Source organism: Labeo rohita, chromosome 15 (assembly GCF_022985175.1).
Source record: "Labeo rohita strain BAU-BD-2019 chromosome 15, IGBB_LRoh.1.0, whole genome shotgun sequence".
Taxonomy (NCBI): Eukaryota; Metazoa; Chordata; class Actinopteri; order Cypriniformes; family Cyprinidae; genus Labeo; species Labeo rohita.
This window is the reverse complement of record NC_066883.1, coordinates 35,821,045-35,840,196: the sequence shown is the minus strand read 5'-3', so window position 1 is coordinate 35,840,196 and position 19,152 is coordinate 35,821,045. Positions and strand designations below refer to the sequence as shown.

At 35.0% G+C, this 19,152-nt stretch overlaps 3 protein-coding genes across 45 annotated transcripts in view; all 3 read right to left on the bottom strand.

Moving 5' to 3' along the window:
* Nucleotides 1-19,152, bottom strand: part of LOC127177741 (zinc finger protein 239-like) — a 115,771-nt gene that overhangs the window by 87,244 nt on the left and 9,375 nt on the right. For 2 of the 9 annotated variants that reach the window (XM_051130229.1, XM_051130215.1), the window contains exon 1: nt 4,040-4,129. The exons of 3 other annotated variants lie outside the window; for them this stretch is intronic. The gene's annotated coding sequence lies outside the window, so the exon portion shown is untranslated. Of the gene's footprint in view, nt 1-2,917; nt 2,954-4,039; nt 4,130-9,999; nt 10,097-19,152 lie in introns of those variants that run through there. 4 more of the 9 variants (XM_051130213.1, XM_051130216.1, XM_051130227.1 and 1 more) reach the window with 4 other exon arrangements.
* Nucleotides 1,066-3,052, bottom strand: LOC127177735 (zinc finger protein OZF-like). Its single transcript, XM_051130195.1, has 2 exons — nt 2,918-3,052; nt 1,066-2,824 (listed from the first exon to the last, which is right to left on the bottom strand). The coding sequence occupies exons 1-2, from the start codon at nt 3,000-3,002 to the stop codon at nt 1,467-1,469; spliced, it is 1,443 nt and encodes a 480-aa protein (XP_050986152.1). The 5' UTR covers nt 3,003-3,052; the 3' UTR covers nt 1,066-1,466.
* The window catches only part of LOC127177730 (gastrula zinc finger protein XlCGF7.1-like), a 124,287-nt gene continuing 109,259 nt past the window's right edge, over nt 4,125-19,152 (bottom strand). For 8 of the 35 annotated variants that reach the window (XM_051130157.1, XM_051130164.1, XM_051130168.1 and 5 more), the window contains 2 exons: nt 15,331-15,414; nt 13,331-14,813 (listed from right to left, as the gene is read on the bottom strand). In XM_051130157.1, coding sequence (XP_050986114.1) covers nt 13,708-14,813; nt 15,331-15,414 — 1,190 coding nt within the window. In that variant the 3' untranslated portion in view covers nt 13,331-13,707. Of the gene's footprint in view, nt 5,270-5,371; nt 5,540-6,834; nt 6,916-7,366; nt 7,420-8,735; nt 9,898-9,999; nt 10,136-12,253; nt 12,298-13,329; nt 14,814-15,330; nt 15,415-17,354; nt 18,698-19,152 lie in introns of those variants that run through there. The other 27 variants (XM_051130152.1, XM_051130162.1, XM_051130171.1 and 24 more) reach the window with 15 other exon arrangements.

The following is a 19,152-nucleotide window of genomic DNA, read 5'->3' as shown; positions in this document are numbered from 1 at the left end:
TTCCTGCCTCTGGACTCATCACTCTGACAACCTGACACAATTACTTTGACAATATGAATGTACAAATACTGTCACACTAATCAAGAACCTGAAAAACAAACTAACTAACTTTATGAATGGATAGAATTTGCCTTTTGTAACAACATTATGCCATTTATGTGTTTTCATAAGAATCACTAGAGTTTTATGCACACTGAATAAAGGTTTCTGCCCAGTATGAAGTCACACATGTGCTTTCTTGAACACGTGTAAGGTTTTCTCCAGTATTGTTTGATGCTTTTTCATTTGACTAAAGCCTTTCCCACATTCACAACACATGTGATTTCTCACTTCATTATGTCCTTTTCCTGTTGGTTACTTTAGTAGCATAAAAACAGGTTTCTAGGATGGTTGCTCATTTTTATGAAACCCAGGGTTTTACAAAAATTAAACAAGGCATAGGTTATATTATTTAATTAATCTAGTCTAATCAAAAATCTATAAAATAAATATATAAATAGAAGCAACTATGACCATAGTAACAACCTTTACAAGACCATTAAAAATTCTGATGTAAACAACTTCACAGTTTAATTAATACAAGCTTAGACAAAAACAAGACGTTCTACCAATGAACATAATTTCAGCCTAATAAATGATTAATCGTGTTATATATAAAAGATAATTGGTCTGAACAACAACAATAGACAGGCTGAATAAAAACACTACTTTAGGCATGATGAAGAAATATCATTGAAACCAGATCAACATTCAAAAACTGCCTAGATGTGCAAACCATGTGAATGGACAATCTTTCAATGTAAAAAAAGCAGGCATATTTTTTGTAGCTTTTAAAGTGGAAGCAAAGCAGTCAGTCAAGTTTACATTATTTAGTAAAGTGATTTCCACTTTAATTAAAAAATACATAACATATATGATTAATGTAACCATGCTAAAGGAAAAAGCATGATTTGCTCTAGCTTTTAGAGCAAGGGCGCCGTCATCTCAATAGTCTGAGCTGCTAAAAAAGTAGTTCCCTGTTTTCACCTCATTCATTATGATGATGTCTGAGATCTTCTGTAAATTGGCACATTAAGCACATTTCATTGTGTGTCAACAAACTACAGAATCATCACATATAAAATCTATTACTGAACAACTAAATACTCATCAATAAAAAAAAAAAAGAAAAACACATCTAAGTTGTCAGTGAAATGGAAATGTTATTATATGTCATTTTGTTGCAGAGAAATTTCTTACAAAAGGTCAGAAACTGAGGCACTGAATCACTGAGAAGGTACTGAATTAAATGATAAAATGTAAGATTAAAGTGAATAAATAATTTTGCTCTTCTCCATTGACACAGAAAAAGCATCCACACAACTCTTGAGGCATTTCAAAGCACAACTAGTTTATTTAAGCTGACTGCACATTTACTTAATCTCACATAATTGACTACAAATATTGAATCTCTAGAAAACATTTGCTCACTCTGACACAGAACAATGCTTTTTAATGTGAGCCACTAAAATTCTTAACCGAGTGTAACTCTTTCCACACTGAGTACAGTGGTACGGCTTCTCTCCAGTATGAACTTGCTGATGTGATTTCAGGCTTCCAGGCCGATTGAAACACTTGTCACATTGTGAGCACTTGTAAGGTTTTTCTCCAGTATGAATTCTTTGGTGCTGTTTCAGATGAGGAGCTGTAGTAAAGCTCTTCCCACACTCAGAACATAAATGATCTTTTACACCACTATGTGTTTTCTGATGCTGCTTACAGTGAGTCAGTCTTGAAAAACTCTTTCCACAGAAAGAACAAACATAAGGCTTTTCGTCTGAATGAACAATCAGGTGACTTTTTAGACGTGATGATGAAACGAACTTTTTCCCGCACTGATCACAGCTAAATGGCTTTTCTCCAGAGTGATTGAGCAGATGATTTTTAAGAGTTGATGCATCTATGAAACTCTTTCCACACTGAGTACAGTGATACGGCTTCTCTCCAGTATGAAGTCCTTCATGCCTTTTCAGGTTTCCAGCCAGAGTGAAACTCTTGTCACAATATGAGCACTTGTGGGGTTTTTCTCCAGTGTGAATTCTTTGATGATTTGTCAAAATGGCAGCTGTAGTAAAGCTCTTCCCACACTCAAAGCACATGTGTTCTCTCACTTCATTATGAGTTTTCTCGTGCTGTCTACAACTGTCCAGCCGTAAAAAACGCATTCCACATAAAGAACACACATGAGGCTTCTCATTTGAATGAAGTTTCTGGTGTTGCTTTAGAGTTGATGATGAAATAAACTTTTTTCCACACTGATCACAGTTAAGTGGCTTTTCTCCAGAGTGAGTGTGCAGATGATAACTGAGACTTGACGGATCAGCAAAACTCCTTCCACACTGAGGGCATGTATACGGTTTCTCCCCAGTGTGGATTCTCATGTGCACATTAAGGTTTGTTTTTTTTCTGCAACTCTTTCCACAGTAAGAACACACATAAGGCTTCTCATCTGAATGAACTTTCATGTGTTGTTTTAGAATTGATAATAACACAAACTTTTTACCACACTGATCACAGCTAAAAGGCTTTTCTCCAGAGTGAATGAGCAGGTGATAACGGAGACTTCCTGGTGAAGTAAAACACTTTCCACACTGAGGGCATGTGTGCGGTTTCTCTCCAGTGTGGATCCTCATGTGCAGACTGAGGTTTTCTTTTTTTCTGAAACTCTTTCCACACTGTGTGCAGTTGTGTAGCTGTTTGGCTTTTTTTCTTGATTTTTTTATTTTACAGTGTTCCTCCTCCACTTCTTCCAGCTTTACTTTTTGCTCTTTTACTTCAGTCAAGTCTAAAATAAACAAACAATGTGGTTAAAATCAAGTGAACTGGATGTTTGTTATGTTAACATTTCTCAGGTCAACAATGAAGTATAGACACCAACCTGTTTGTTCCTCAGTATCTTCATGTTTTATTCTGAATGGTTCTGGATGACTGATGTCTTTAATCTCCTCTTTAATAAACTCCATTTTTAACAGTCACACAGATTTCAGCTGCTGCACCTGGAGTTTGTTCTTTTCTTGTAGGATGATGTGAATATTCACCAGTATTTACAGGTGAATTGTTGTGGGAGGGGCTTCACTGAAAGTGTGAACTGTGATCATTGGCTGATACCAAAACCCACAGGACCAGATCTGGAGAAATAAAAAAAACTTACTGAATTTATGCTGGATTACTTTAAATTAACCACATATATTAGTTTGCTGATTAAAACAAAGCATTTGATGGGACTATATTAGTGTCATATAAAACAGCGAGAAGCCATTCATCACACAGCCAAACAATATCCATAATGCATAATGGCAGGTTTATTTAAAAGCTAGACTAGGAAACAAGCTAGAGCACTGGTCAAGAGATACATTTTATATATATACACACAATATAAACATATTTCAAAGTTAATGACTCTATTCAGTTCTGTAGTACATTACAGCACGAACAACGTACATTTACTCAAAATAAATTTTTACATTACAAAAGAAATTTCTCAAACTTCTCTCTTCTACACAATTTGTTCTTTTGGATTTTTATGGCAAATTTGACAACTCTTTAGTGTATTACTGACACCTACACTCTTATAAATAAAGGTGCTTTAGAAAGTTCTTCACAGCGATGCCATAGAAGAAGCATTTTTGGTTCCACAAAGAACCATTAAGTCAAAGGTTCTTTAAAGATCCATCTCTTTCTTACCTTTTTTATAATTTGAAGAACCTTTTTTCGCTACAAAGAACCTTTTGTGAAACAGAAAGGTTCTTCAGATGTTAGAGGTTCTTTATGGAACCATTTAGACAAAAAAAGTTCTTCTATGGCATCGTGAAGCACCTTTATTTCTAAGAGTGTATGCGAAATTCTTGTTAAAACACAGGCACATAAATGTGCACACACATATAAAACCCACAGAGCTGCTTCCAGCCTATTAATGTCTGATAATATCCTGCTTTGGACTTTTTAAACAGATTTTCAGAAAACAAATACTTGCGTTCACTTAATTTACACTGAATCTCACCTGTTAACAAGACTGTCAATAGTCAATGAGCTGCTGAAAAGCCAATAGTTCCGTTTTCACCTCATTCAGTATGACGATGTCTGAGATCTTCTGTAAATTGGCACATTAAGCACATTTCATTTTCTTTATCACAAATAAAATCTTCAACATAGAAAACATTTGCTCACTCTGACACAGAACAATGCTTTTCAATATGAGTCACTAGAGCTGATGGCTTCACTCCAGTATGAACTCGCTCATGCTTTTTCAGGCTTCCAGACTGAGTGAAACTCTTGTCACAATATGAGCACTTGTAAGGTTTTTCTCCAGTATGAATCCTTTGATGCAGTTTCAGATAGACAGCTGTAGTAAATCTCTTCCCACACTCACAACACACATGATCTTTCACTTCATTATGTGTTTTCTGGTGCTTTTTACAATTGTCCAGTCTTGAGAAACTCTTTCCACAGAAAGAACAAACATGAGGCTTCTCATCTGAATGAACAGTCAGGTGTTTTTTTAGATCTGATGACGAAATGAACTTTTTACCACACCGATCACAGCTAAATGGCTTTTCTCCAGAGTGAGTTTGTAGATGATTTTTGAGACCTGATGCATTTTTGAAACTCTCCCCACACTGAGTACAGTGGTACGGCTTCTCTCCAGTATGAACTCGCTCATGTGCTTTCAAGTTTCCTGATTGAGTGAAACTCCTGTCACAATATGAGCACTTGTGAGGTCTTTCTCCAGTATGAATTCTTTGATGCAGTTTCAGATCGCCTGCTACAGTAAAGCTCTTCCCACATTCAAAGCACATATGTTCTCTCACTTCATTATGTGTTTTTAGATGCAGTTTCAAACTTCGCAATCGCGAAAAACTCTTTCCACAGAAAGAACACACATGAGGCTTCTCATCGGAATGAACTGTCCGGTGCGCTTTTAGATTTGCTGATGAAATAAACTTTTTACCACACTGATCACAGCTAAATGACTTTTCTCCCGAGTGACAGAGCAGATGGTAACTGAGATTGGATGATCCAGTAAAACTCTTTCCACACTGAGGGCATGTGTACGGTTTCTCTCCAGTGTGGATTCTCATGTGCACATTAAGGTTTCCTTTGTTTCTAAAACTCTTTTCACACAGTGAGCAAGTATGCAGCTGTTTGGCTTTTGCTCCTGAATCTTTGATTTTAGAGTGTTCCTCTTCCACTTCATTTAACCCCACTCTTTGATGTTTTACTTCAATCCGGTCTAAAATAAACAAAGTATGTGATTACAATCAGGTGAGCTGGAGCTTTGTTACATTAATGTTTCTCAGCTGTCAACAATGAAAAATCAAAAACAGACACAAACCTTTTCGTTCCTCAGTATCTTCATGTTTTATTCTGGATGGTTCTGGATCACTCATGTCTTCAATCTCTTTTTTGACAAACTCCATCTTTACCGTATCTATAGGTGAGTTCTTATGGAAGGGGCTTCATTGTAGGTGTGAACCAGTTTGAACCAGTTTAAATCCAACTGCTTAAAGTCAGTTAAAATAATGGTATTCTTGTCATTATGGGGACATTCCAGAGGCATAATGGTTTTCCTACAAACTGTATTTTCTGTCCCTTTACCCTAACTATACCTCTAAAAATACCCCTCACATAGGGCTGGACGATATGGCCCAATATAATTCCAATATCCATTTGAACAATATAAAAAAAAAAAAAAAAACTGCAGAAAAAAGAGGAGTGAGCAAAAACAAAAACATGTTACTGGAGACAGGCTTATTGAAAATCCACTCAGTCTACATAAACTATAGAAAAAGTGTACACTAGCGAGAGGAATTTAGCAAAATTCACATTAGATACAACATGATTATTAAAAAGTCTGTCTAGTGTGAACTTGTGTACAAATCAATTGTTACATCTAACCTTAGCAGTAGGGTTCGCTGTATAGTTTCATTTAGAAAAATTGAGAAAAAAAATACTTTTTACTTAATCGCAAGCTTGTTAATTATTCCTGAATAATTCTCACTCCAGGCTGAACTCAAAAGTTGAAGTAAGTTGAAGTTTTCCTGAACAAAATTTACAAAATTTAAGTTGATCTTTTGCTCCATCTGCTGGTTAATCAGATGATGGAAATAAGAGACATAAGTTTCAATCGACTAACATTTGAAGTCACAATAGGATTGTTTATCTTATCTATGTGGGGTAATGTGAAGTATTCAGCAATCGTAGGATTGTAGACGTCATGGTCTATGGACTCCCTAAATTAGCCTTGGCCACCCTATGTATAAAACTCTAGTTCTGACCACCACAAGTCAGTGAATGGGAAACACTGGTAATGTATAATGCATGTGGTAACGTATCACACAAAACAAAAGGCATTTTTAGATTTCCAAAACACTTCATTCAGTATGATTTATAAGTGGTTTTTCTAATGGGGACCTAAAAATCTAAATTTACTTGTATTACTGTACTTGTGGGCACATTTGGTCATCATAACATAGTGAATATTAGTACACACACTATATGTATACACTGTGAATTCTGCAAAGTATGCTTTGGTGTGCACAAATGTATCAATTATATAGACAACTTATATCATGTGTTTTTTGGTCTTCTTTTGGATGTCTCAAGTGTCCTTTGTAAAGTAGAGATTCAATTTCATCTTAACATAAGCTTGCAGAAAATACAGTATTGTAAGAATCACCCTTCAATCTTTTGGTTTACTTTGGTGGATACATTTTTAATTAGATGTAATTTCACTGCTCCTTATTTTCTAACTCTGGCTATAAAATCTGACGAACTGTGAACTTTAAATTCACCAACCTCTTTGTTCCTCAGTGTCTTCATGGATGTTCACGGTTCTGGATAACTGTGTCAATTGCTATCGCTGTGTGATGACCAAATCTGCTGAGCAAAACAACAAACATAAATCACTGAATTTATAGTTTTTATAATTAGAACAGATTTATGTTTTTATTAATTTTGTTTTATCTGTTAACAAACTATTATATAGTTTTATTCGTATATTGGTTGAAAACACAATCACATATGAAGACAAAAACTAAAACAAGCAAAAACTGTAAAGAACACGAAATATAAATACGACAGAAACCTGTTTGTAAACACTGGAGCACCAAACAATTTCATTATATAAATGAATGTTATGAGTCAGAATACGGATTCCTCTGAAACACAAAATATATATTCTAGGATATTAAAAATATCTAAGCATATTCATTCTGGATAGTTCTGAATCACTCATGTCATCAAACTCATCTTTAAACAATCAATATTAACCACAGTGTGTCAGATTTCATCTGATACATTTGGAGTTTCTGATGTAAATAATCCCAACCTTTATTGTTGAACTGTTGAGTCATGAAAAGCTGGATGAAGACAAACTCTGTAAACCTGGTACATCTGTCACATGCAACTTGTAAATATAAAACACCTGGTGAAAATATTTTACTTCTAAATAAAAAAAAATCAACTCGACCCTCCGCTTCTCTCTTCTGCTCGTCGTGTTTTTGCTCTTTTGTATTTGTATGGCAAACTCGAAAACGCTTTAGTGTATTGCTGACACCTCCTGGAAAATCGTGGTAACACACAGATACAGGTAGGGTTTACATGTTTTAAGGATTTTCCATAGACGAGGATGAATATTTTACATTACTTTCACGCAGTTTACACTGAATAATCTCTCCTCACAACAAGACTATCATTAAATGAGCTGCTGAAAAGCCAACAGTTCCCTGTTTTCACCTCATTCATTATGATGATGTCTGAGATCGTCTGTAAATTGGCACATTAAGCACATTTCATTGTGTCAACAGACTAAGACAAACTACAGGATAAACACAAATAAAATGTATTACTGAACAACCAAATACTTGAGAAGGTACTGAATTAAATGATAAAAAACAGGGTTGGGGTCAATTCAGGAATGAACTCAACAATTCCAATTCAAAGAAGGAAATGGAATTGGAATTGGAATTCAACAACAATTACAGGAAACAGAGTTGGAATTGAATTGGAATTACAGGAAGTGGAATTCAATTCAGGGAAATTCCACTGAATTCCGTTTATTGCTGTTTCTGAGCATTTATTTGTGATTGCATTTAGAGACATACATTTGAACTTTATTTATGATGCTTTACAAATACCAAGTAACGTATGAAATAGAGTTGATCAAATGCAAGTAAATAAAAATGAGAACTGTACATTATGAATTAATAATTGAATGACAGTGGTGATAAGTTTCTGGATGTACTATACATTCAATATATGATTACGACATAATATATGTCTCAACTCACAAAAAAAATTAATCATGTTCATTCATGTATTTCATTCACTTTTTATTGCATCGAATTATCATCATTTCCTGAAATTTGGCATCGCTAAGACTGCATCTCTCAGGCCTAAATATCTCAAGTGGAATTTAGTGGAATTTATTTGATTTCAATTCTGTTTCCTGACATTTCAATTCAATTCCAGTTCCATTTCCTGTCAGCTGCATGCAATTCCAATTCCATTCCAGGAAGTGAATTGGAATTTACCATTCATTCTCAATTCAATTCATGAATGGCCCCAACCCTGATAAAAAATAAATGTAAGATTAAAGTGACTAAATAATTTTGCTGTTCTCCATTGACACAGAAAAAACATCCACACAACTCTTGAAGCATTTCAAAGCACAACTAGTTTATTTGAGCTAACTGCACATTTACTTAATCTCACATAATTGACTACAAATATTGAATCTCTAGAAAACATTTGCTCACTCTGACACAGAACAATGCTTTTTAATGTGAGCCACTAAAATTCTTAACCGAGTGTAACTCTTTCCACACTGAGTACAGTGGTACGGCTTCTCTCCAGTATGAACTCGCTCATGTATTTTCAGGGTTCCAGACCGAACAAAACTCTTGTCACAATATGAGCACTTGTAAGGTTTTTTTCCAGTATGAATTTTTTGATGCTGTTTCAGATGAGGAGCTGTAGTAAAGCTCTTCCCACATTCACAACACACATGATCTTTTACACCACTATGTGTTTTCTGATGCTGCTTACAGTGAGTTCTTCTTGAAAAACTCTTTCCACAGAAAGAACAAACATGAGGTTTCTCATCTGAATGAACGATCAGGTGACTTTTTAGACGTGATGACGTAATGAACTTTTTCCCGCACTGATCACAGCTAAATGGCTTTTCTCCAGAGTGAATGAGCAGATGATTTTTGAGAGTTGATGCATCTATGAAACTCTTTCCACACTGAGTACAGTGGTACGGCTTCTCTCCAGTATGAAGTCCTTCATGCCTTTTCAGGTTTGCAGCCAGAGTGAAACTCTTGTCACAATATGAGCACTTGTGGGGTTTTTCTCCAGTGTGAATTCTTTGGTGATTTGTCAAAATGGCAGCTGTAGTAAAGCTCTTCCCGCACTCAAAGCACATGTGTTCTCTCACTTCATTATGTGTTTTCTGATGCAGTTTCAAACTTCGCAATCGCGAAAAACTCTTTCCACAGAAAGAACACGCATGAGGCTTCTCATCGGAATGAACTGTCCGGTGTTTTTTTAGATTTGATGATGAAATAAACTTTTTATCACACTGATCACAGCTAAATGACTTTTCTCCCGAGTGACAGAGCAGATGATGACTGAGATTGGATGATCCAGTAAAACTCTTTCCACACTGAGGGCATGTGTACGGTTTCTCTCCAGTGTGGATTCTCATGTGCACATTAAGGTTTCCTTTGTTTCCGAAACTCTTTTCACATTGTGAGCAGGTGTGCAGCTGTTTGGCTTTTGTTCTTGAATCTTTGATTTTGGAGTGTTCCTCTTCCACTTCATTTAACTTCACTCTTTGATGTTTTACTTCAATCTGGTCTAAATTAAACAAAGTATGTGGTTACAATCAAGTGTGCTGAAGCTTTATTACATTAATGTTTCTCAGCTGTCAACAATGAAAAATCAAAAACAGACACAAACCTGTTTGTTCCTCAGTATCTTCATGTTTTATTCTGGATGATTCTGGATCACTCATGTCTTCAGTCTCCTCTTTAACAAACTCCATCTTTACCATATTTATAGGTGAGTTCTTATCGAAGGGGCTTCATTGTAGGTGTGAACCAGTTTGAAAACTCTCTGCCAACATATTACACTCTAATTTATAATAAACCAGAACACTCTGTAAACTGGAAACATGCAGACTGAAAATATATGGCATTCAGCAAAAATATTCTACAATTGCCCTTCAATTTCTGATTGTTAACAGCTTCGCTTAAAGTGCTTAAAGTCAGTTAAAATAAGGGTATTCCTGTCATTATGGGGACATTCCAGAGGTGTAATGGGTTTTCTACAAACTGTATTTTCTATCCCTTTACCCTAACACAACCGTAAGTTAATGTGAGAGCTTTAGTTGCAACCACTGGTTAATCAGATGATAGAAATAAGAGAAATATGTTTAAATTGACTAACATTTGAAGTTACAATAGGAATGTTTAGCTAATGTGGGGCAGTGTTGGAGAAAGTTACTTTTAAAAAGTAGTGCATTACAATTTTGTGTTACTCTCTGAAAAAGTAACTAATTATGCTATGGAAAGTAATGTGTTACGTTACTTTTGCATTACTTTTTAAATCTGGGCAGGGCTTGCTTCTTTGTTTTTAATATAAAACAATTCTAATGTAAAAGCCCTTTTACACCAAAAGTGAAATTAATTCACCTCAGGCTGAAAGAAAAGTACATTTATACAGGAGATCACTCTTCAGCTATAAAAAAAAAATGAAGCACAAATGTTAGTCCATCTCAAGTAATTTTTGATTATTAGTATGGTTGAATTGCATCATCAAAGATCAGCAGCAAAGACACTGGTTAATAAAATGGGATTAAATACATAAAGGATATTTGTTTTAACATATTTAATTATTCCAGGTTTTGCGTCATATTCTGAGTTTGCATTTCACTGTTTTTATTCATTTTGAGGAATACTGAATCTGTTTTTGTGAGTAAGATGAATTAATGCATGTTCACATTTAGTCTAGAATACAGTAGCATCATGTTTACTCCCAATTTCCCAACAGGAGACTTGTCAATCAACTCAGATATTTTCTTAAAAAAATCAAAAGTAATGCGTTACTTTACTAGTTACTTGAAAAAAAGTAATATTATTACGCAACTTGCGTTACTTGTAATGCCTTACACCAAAAAGTGAGTTTGCATTTCACTGTTTTAATTCATTTTGCTGAGTACTGAATCTTTTTTTCTGAGTGATGCGTGTTCACATTTAGTCTAGAACTACAGTACCTTCATCTTTACACATGTACTTCTAATTTCTCTCAACATGGGGACAGGAGACTTGTCAGTTAATAAATGGGAAAGCAAATTAACTGGTGTTACTTTTTTGAAAAAGTAACTCAGATATTTTCTTGTAAATTAAAAAGTCATGCGTTCACTAGTTACTTGAAAATAAAGTAATCTGATTAGGTAATGTGAAGTATTCAGCAATCGTAGGATTTATTCATACTTTTTTATGGCAGGTTGGAGTTATACACTGATTTTCTGTCATGGTCTATAGACTCCCTAAATTAGCCTTGGCCACCCTATGTATACAACTCTTACTCTGCCACTGACCGCCACAAGTCAATGAATGGGAAACACTGGTAATGCATATCGATAATCAGAATTGTGTTTAAGAATCATATCACCATTATTGAAAAACACATATATATATATATTGTGATATATATTGATATTGAATTATTGTCCAGTCCTACCCTCACACAAAACAAAAGGCATTTTTAGATTTTCAAAACACTTCATTCAGTATGATTTATAAGTGGTTTTCCTAATGGGGACCTAAAAATCTAAATTTACTGCTATTACTGTACTTGTGGGCACATTTGGTCATCATAACATAGTGAATATTACTACACACACACTATATGTATACACTGTGAATTCTGCAAAGTATGCTTTGGCGTGCACAAATGTATCAATTATATAGACAACTTATATCATGCGTTTTTTGGTCTGCTTTTGGATGTCTCCAAGTGTCCTTTTTAAAGTAGAGATTCAATTTCATCTTAACATAAGCTTGCAGAAAATACAGTATTGTAAGAATCACCCTTCAATCTTTTGGTTTACTTTGGTGGATACATTTTTAATTAGATGTAATTTCACTGCTCCTTATTTTCTAACTCTGGCTGTAAAATCTGACGAACTGTGAACTTTAAATTCACCAACCTCTTTGTTCCTCAGTGTCTTCATGGATGTTCACGGTTCTGGATAACTGCGTGAATTGCTATCGCTGTGTGATGACCAGATCTGCTGAGCAAAACATCAAACATAAATCACTGAATTTATAGTTTTTATTAATTTTGTTTTATCTGTTATATCACTTTATTCATACTATTATATCATTTTATTCGCATATTGGTTGAAAACACAATCACATATGAAGACAAAAACTAAAACAAGCAAAAACTGTAAAGAACACGAAATATAAATACGACAGAAACCTGTTTGTAAACACTGGAGCACCAAATAATCAATTTCATTATATAAATGAATGTTCTGAGTCAGAATACGGATTCCTGTGAAACACAAAATTCTAGGATATTAAAAATATCTAAGCATATTCATTCTGGATAGTTTTGAATCACCCATGTCCTTAAACTCATCTTTATCAATCAATATTAACCAGTGTGTGTCAGATTTCAGCTGCTACATTTGGAGTTTCTGATGTAAACAATTCCGACCTTTAATGAGAACTGTTGAGCCATGAAAAGCTGGATGAAGACAAACTCTGTAAATCTGGTACATCTGTTACATGCAAAGTGCAAATATAAAACATCTGGTGAAAATATTTTACTTCAAAAAAAATTTCAGCTCGATTCCAGCGCTTAGTTTTTGTTTTTGTTCTTTTGTATTTGTATGGCAAACTCGAAAGCGCTTTAGTGTATTGCTGACACCTCCTGGAAATCCGTGGTAAAACACACATACATGTAGGGTTTACGTGTTTTATAAGGATTTTCCATAGAAGTAGATGACTATTTTACAATATTTTCGGCAATTTACACTGAATAATCTATCCTGACAACAAGACTATTATTAAATGAGCTGCTGAAAAGCAAATAGTTCCCTGTTTTCACCTCATTCATTATGATGATGTCTGAGATCGTCTGTAAATTGGCACATTAAGCACATTTCATTGTGTGTCAACAGACTGAGACAAACTACAGGATCATCACAAATAAAATCTATTACTGAACATTACTAACATACTCTAATGGACTAACACATCAGTAAAGAGATGTCAGAAAATATACATTTTATTTGCATCATTACAGATCCTGTATGCAACTTTTATATTGCATATAATAGTATTGCATTTATAATTTAAACATTGAAATTATGCAACAAAGAAGGTCAGAAAGTCTTTGGGGGAATTGTTTCATAAACTGACAAATGACTGGTTGTTGGGTTTTGTCACATTTTTTAATTTAAGTGTTTCTTTATCAGTGTATTAATGAGCAGACATTCAATCAAAGAATAAAAAAACATCAATGTAAGACTAAAATGACTAAATACTTTTGCTTCTCCACAGATCTTGTCATTTCACAGCAAAACTAGTTTATTTGAGCCAATCTCATATTAACTAAATAAGTTAACTAAATATTGATGTAGAAAACATTTGTTCACTCTAACACAGAACAATGCTTTTTAATATGAATCATTAGATCTGCTAACCGACTGAAACTCTTTCCACACTTAGTACAGTGGTACGGCTTCTCTCCAGTATGAACTCGCTTGTGCCTTGTCAGATTTCCAGAGTGACTAAACCGCATGTCACAATGTGAGCACTTGTAAGGTTTTTCTCCAGTGTGAATTCTTTGGTGCCGTTTCAGAAAGTCAGCTTTAGTAAAGCTCTTCCCACACTCACAACACACATGATCTTTCACTTCATCATGTGTTTTCTGGTGCTCTTTACAGTGATCCAGCCTTGAAAAACTCTTTCCACAGTAGGAACACACATGAGGCCTCTCATCTGAATGAACTGTCAGGTGTGTTTTTAGTTGCGATGAATATATGAACTTTTTACCACACTGATCACAGCTAAATGATGACTTTTCAGAGTGAATGTGAAGATGATTTTTGAGACCTGATCTATACTGGAAAGTCTCCCCACACTGAGTACAGTGGTACGGCTTCTCTCCAGTGTGAACTCGCTCGTGTGATTTCAGGTTTCCAGACTGAGTGAAACTCCTGTCACAGTATGAGCACTTGTAAGGTTTTTCTCCAGTATGAATCCTTTGGTGCTGTTTCAGACAGGCAGCTGTAGTAAAGCTCTTCCCACACTTAAAACACATATGATCTCTCACTTCATTATGTGTTTTCTGGTGCTGTTTAAAACTTTGCAGACTTTTAATACTCTTTCCACAGGAAGAACACAAGTAAGGCTTCTCATCTGAATGAACTTTCAGATGTTTTTTTAGACTTGATGATGAAATAAACTTTTTATCACACTGATCACAGCTAAATGGCTTTTTTCCAGAGTGAACATGCAGATGATAATTGAGTCCAGTTGCATCTGTATAACTCTTTCCACATTGAGGGCATGTGTACGGTTTCTGTCCAGTGTGGATTCTCATGTGCTTCTTAATATATTTTTTTTCGCAGTAACTCTTTCCACACTGTGTGCAGGTGTGCAGCTGTTTCACTTTTTTCCTTGAAGTTGTGATTTTACAGTGTTCCTCCTCCACTTCATTCACCTCATGTCTTTGATGTTTTACTTCCATCCAGTCTAAAATAAACAAATGATGTTATTAAAGTCAGTCAACCTGATCTGAAGAAAGACAAGCATAAATAGGGATGCAAGACAAAATATTTGCTGGATGTGGGATGGATGTTTAGAGTCAAAAGAGAGTCAAAATGAGCATTTTCATCTGGAATTTGGATTCAAATTACAGTGTGGAAAAGAACTTTAGACAGATTGGTGATTCTATTAGCACAAGTGGTTGACTTTAGCAATACTTGTAGCATTATAGCAGTTCAAGAATGGTGAAAAGCACATTTATTTATTTATGTTGCAATAGTTAATATCCTTTGTTAATGTTGATTAACTACAGGAGGCCTTTTTTCACCCCTGGAGCTGTGTGAGGCACTTGTTACTATAAATCGATGTGCTTTATTGGACTTCTTTTGGACTTTTGAACAGAAACACCAGCCCACTACCATTACAGGAGGGATAGGCAATTTTTTAACAGGAGCTTTAATGTTTCTCAACAGTCAACAATAAAAAATCAAGAATGGACACCAACCTGTTTGTTCCTCAGTGTCTTCATGTTTTATTCTGGATGGTTCTGGATCACTCATGTCTTCAATCTCCTCTTTAACTTCTGTTCCTGTAATGTAGGATGATGTGAATATTCCTCAGCTTTTTAACCCAGTTAAAGCACAAACCCCGCCCACCACAGATTCTAATGATTTCATTGGTCGTATCAATCACAGTGATCGCCTACACAACACTGAAACAAATTCAGTACAAACCTGTGACCTTATATGGTTATTTTGTGTCAAAACAACCACATTTCAAAAACTTTCCCAACTAAATTTTTTGGCTGTGTTCATATTTTTTTCAGAAGATGCACATAAATAGGGATGAAAGACAAAATATTTTGATGGATATTGGATATTTACTGTGTAATCCACTATTTTGTAAAAGAGAGTCAAAATGACCATTTTAACCAGGAATTTGAAGCCAAGCTACAGGGTGAAAAATACATTTAGAAAGCACACAGATATTTGACTTTAGTAATACTTGTTGCATTGTGACAGTTCAAGAAGGGGGAAAGCACATTTTTATATATTTATTTACTTATCTTTCTTTGTTTTTTCCTGAAGTTTGAATTTCTGTATTTTAATAACCTTATAAGTGGTTTTTGGTTCTTAGTAATAATTCTTATTAACTGTCAATGGCTCTCAACAAACTTTTCTTTCAAAGTCCTAATTTTTAAGGCCACATATGGTTTAAATCCAGAGATGGAGATATCAAATTGCTACATTTTCAGTTTGCATGCCTCATAGCTGAAATCATTTTTTTGCATCCTGTAATTTATCCCATGTACAAAATATTGAATTTCTTAGCAAATATTTACCTTTGACATTTAATTTTTGGATTTCTTCTTCATTTATGTATTTCTATCATGAACTGAGAACTAAATCCATGAAGTCTATGTTTTTGTTGAAATGTGACTGATTAAGCTGACCAATGAAATCAGTGGTGGTGTGTGCTTAAATTGATCAGGGAAAAATAATTGCATTTTGACAAAATCAAAACATTTTATATAATATGTCACATAGAATTAGAATGATAATTTATGCATTATATGTCAAAATCAAGATGAGTGCATGCCTTTGTTTAGGTAGGACAGTGTAGTTTGACAGTAAGCAAAGTGGGAGAGAGAGAAGGGGGTGGGATTAGGTAAAGTCCACAAGCCTGGATTCGAACTCGGGACGCCAGCAACGCAACGGCGCTACATGTCGGCCCGCTAACCACAAGGCTATTGGCACTGACATGGCTTTACTTTTTATTAGCATATTTAACCATGTACTTGAACCAGATAGGTAAAAAAAAAAAATAAATAAAAAAAAAAACAGCAGGTGATTATCTCATAAACTAAGTGTTTACCCTGTAGTTTATCTCAGTCTGTTGACACACAATGAAATGAAATGTGCCAATTTACATAAGACCTCAGACATCATCATAATGAATGAGGTGAAAACAGAGAACTATTGGCTGTTTAGTTTCACTGATGGTCAGTTGCACTAGTTTTGTGTTTGTTGCAGGTATCAGTCTGTGGAATCAGATATTTGATGTGTAGTTTTGTCATTCACTTGTTACTGCTGTACCGGGTCATGATCATTTAAATGCATTTCTGTATCATTTATCATCCATATACTGACTGATATTTTCCTGCTACCAAAAGCAGTTCAAATGAACACCAACCTGTTTGTTCTTCAGTATCTTCATGTTTTATTCTGGATGGTTCTGGATCACTCATGTCGTCAATCTCGTCTTTAAAAAGCTCGATATTTACCATAGTATTACCAGATTTGCGGTTCTCTCTCCTGCTCGTCGTGATTTTGCTCTTTTGTATTTGTATGGCAAACTCGAAAACGCTTTAGTGTATTGCTGACACCTGCTGGAAACTCCTGGTAAAAACCATACATGTAGGGTTTTCATGTTTTATGAGGATTTTCTGTAGACATAATTTTATACTTTTATACTTAATTTTATAAATATGTTTAAAAAAGAAATTATGTAAAACTCTGTTTCATATAGTGACAAATGACTGGTTGTTTTCAGATTAATTTGAGTGTTTTTTAATCAATGTCTTAATAAGCAGTTGACATTTAATTAAGGAATAAGAAACTTCAAACAAAACAGAAAAAAACATCTCCACAAATATTGTCATTTCACAGCAAAACTATTTTATTTGACCCAATCTCATATTTACTGTATCTAAATCACTTTATCACAATATTTACTTGAAATATGGAATCTGTAGAAAATATTTGCTCACTTTAACACAGAACAATACTTTTTAATATGAGTCACTAGAGTTGATGACTGAGTGAATCTCTTTCCACACTGAGTACAATGGTACGGCTTCTCTCCAGTATGAACTCGCCTGTGCTTTTTCAGTTCTCCAGAGTAACTAAACCTCTTCTCACAATATGAGCACTTGTAAGGTTTTTCTCCAGTATGAGTTCTTTGGTGCAGTTTTAGACCATAAGCTTTAGTAAAGCTCTTCCCACACTCACAACACACATGATCTCTCACTCCATTATGTGTTTTCTGGTGCTCTTTACAGCTAGCCTGCCTTGAAAAACTCTTTCCACAGAAAGAACACACATAAGGCTTCTCATCTGAATGAACTGTCAGATGTGCTTTTAGTCGTGCTGAATTTATAAACTCTTTACCACACTGATCACAGTTAAATAATGGCTTTCCAGAGTGAATGTGAAGATGATTTCTGAGACGTGATCTATAGTAAAAAGTCTCCCCACAATGAGTACAGTGGTACGGCTTCTCTCCAGTATGAACTCGCTCGTGTGACTTCAGGCTTCCAGACGCAATGAAACTCTTGTGACAGTATGAGCACTTGTAAGGTTTTTCTCCAGTATGAATCATCTGGTGCTGTTTCAAATGTTCAGCTGTATTAAAGCTCCTCCCACACTCACAACACACATGATCTCTCACTTCATTATGTATTTTCTGGTGCTGTTTATAACTGGACAGCCATGAAAAACTCCTTCCACAGTAAGAACATAAATGAGGCCTCTCACCTGAATGAACTTTCAGGTGACTTTTTAGACTTGAGGGTAATATAAACTTTTTGTCACACTGATCACAGCTAAACGGCTTTTCTCCAGAGTGAGTGTGCAGATGATAACGGAGACCTGATGCTACAGTAAAACTCTTTCCACACTGAAGGCATGTGTACGGTTTCTCTCCAGTGTGGATTCTGATGTGTCTTTTAAGGTGGCCTTTTTCTCTGAAAATCTTTCCACAATGTGTGCAGGTGTGCAGTTGTTTGGCTTTTTCTCTTGAAGTTTTGATTTTAGAGTGTTCCTCCTTCACTTCATTCACCTCATGTCTTTGCTGTTTTACTTCAATCCAGTCTAAAATAAAAAATAATGTTATTAACATCAGTCAACCTGATCCAATATTTTTTTTCAAACTCAGATTATTGGTTTTGTTCATATTTGCTGGATGTGGGATGGATACTTAGGGTCAAAAGAGAGTCAAAATGACCATTTTCATCTGGAATTTGGATTCAAATTACAGTGTGGAACAGAATCATTTGGCAGATCATTACTTCTACACAGAGATTGGCGATTCTATGAGCACAAGTGGCTGACTTGAGCAATACTTGTAGCATTATAACAGTTCAAGAATGGTGAAAAGCAGTAACCTTGTAAGTGTTTTTTGGTTCTTATCTTTCAGTATCCTCATTTTTGAGACCACATATGATTCAATTCCAGATATGGAAATATCATTTTCAGATTGCACAGCTGATAGCTTTTTGTTTTAAAAAAGTAATGTCTGAAGAAGATGTTCCTCCATAACTACACAG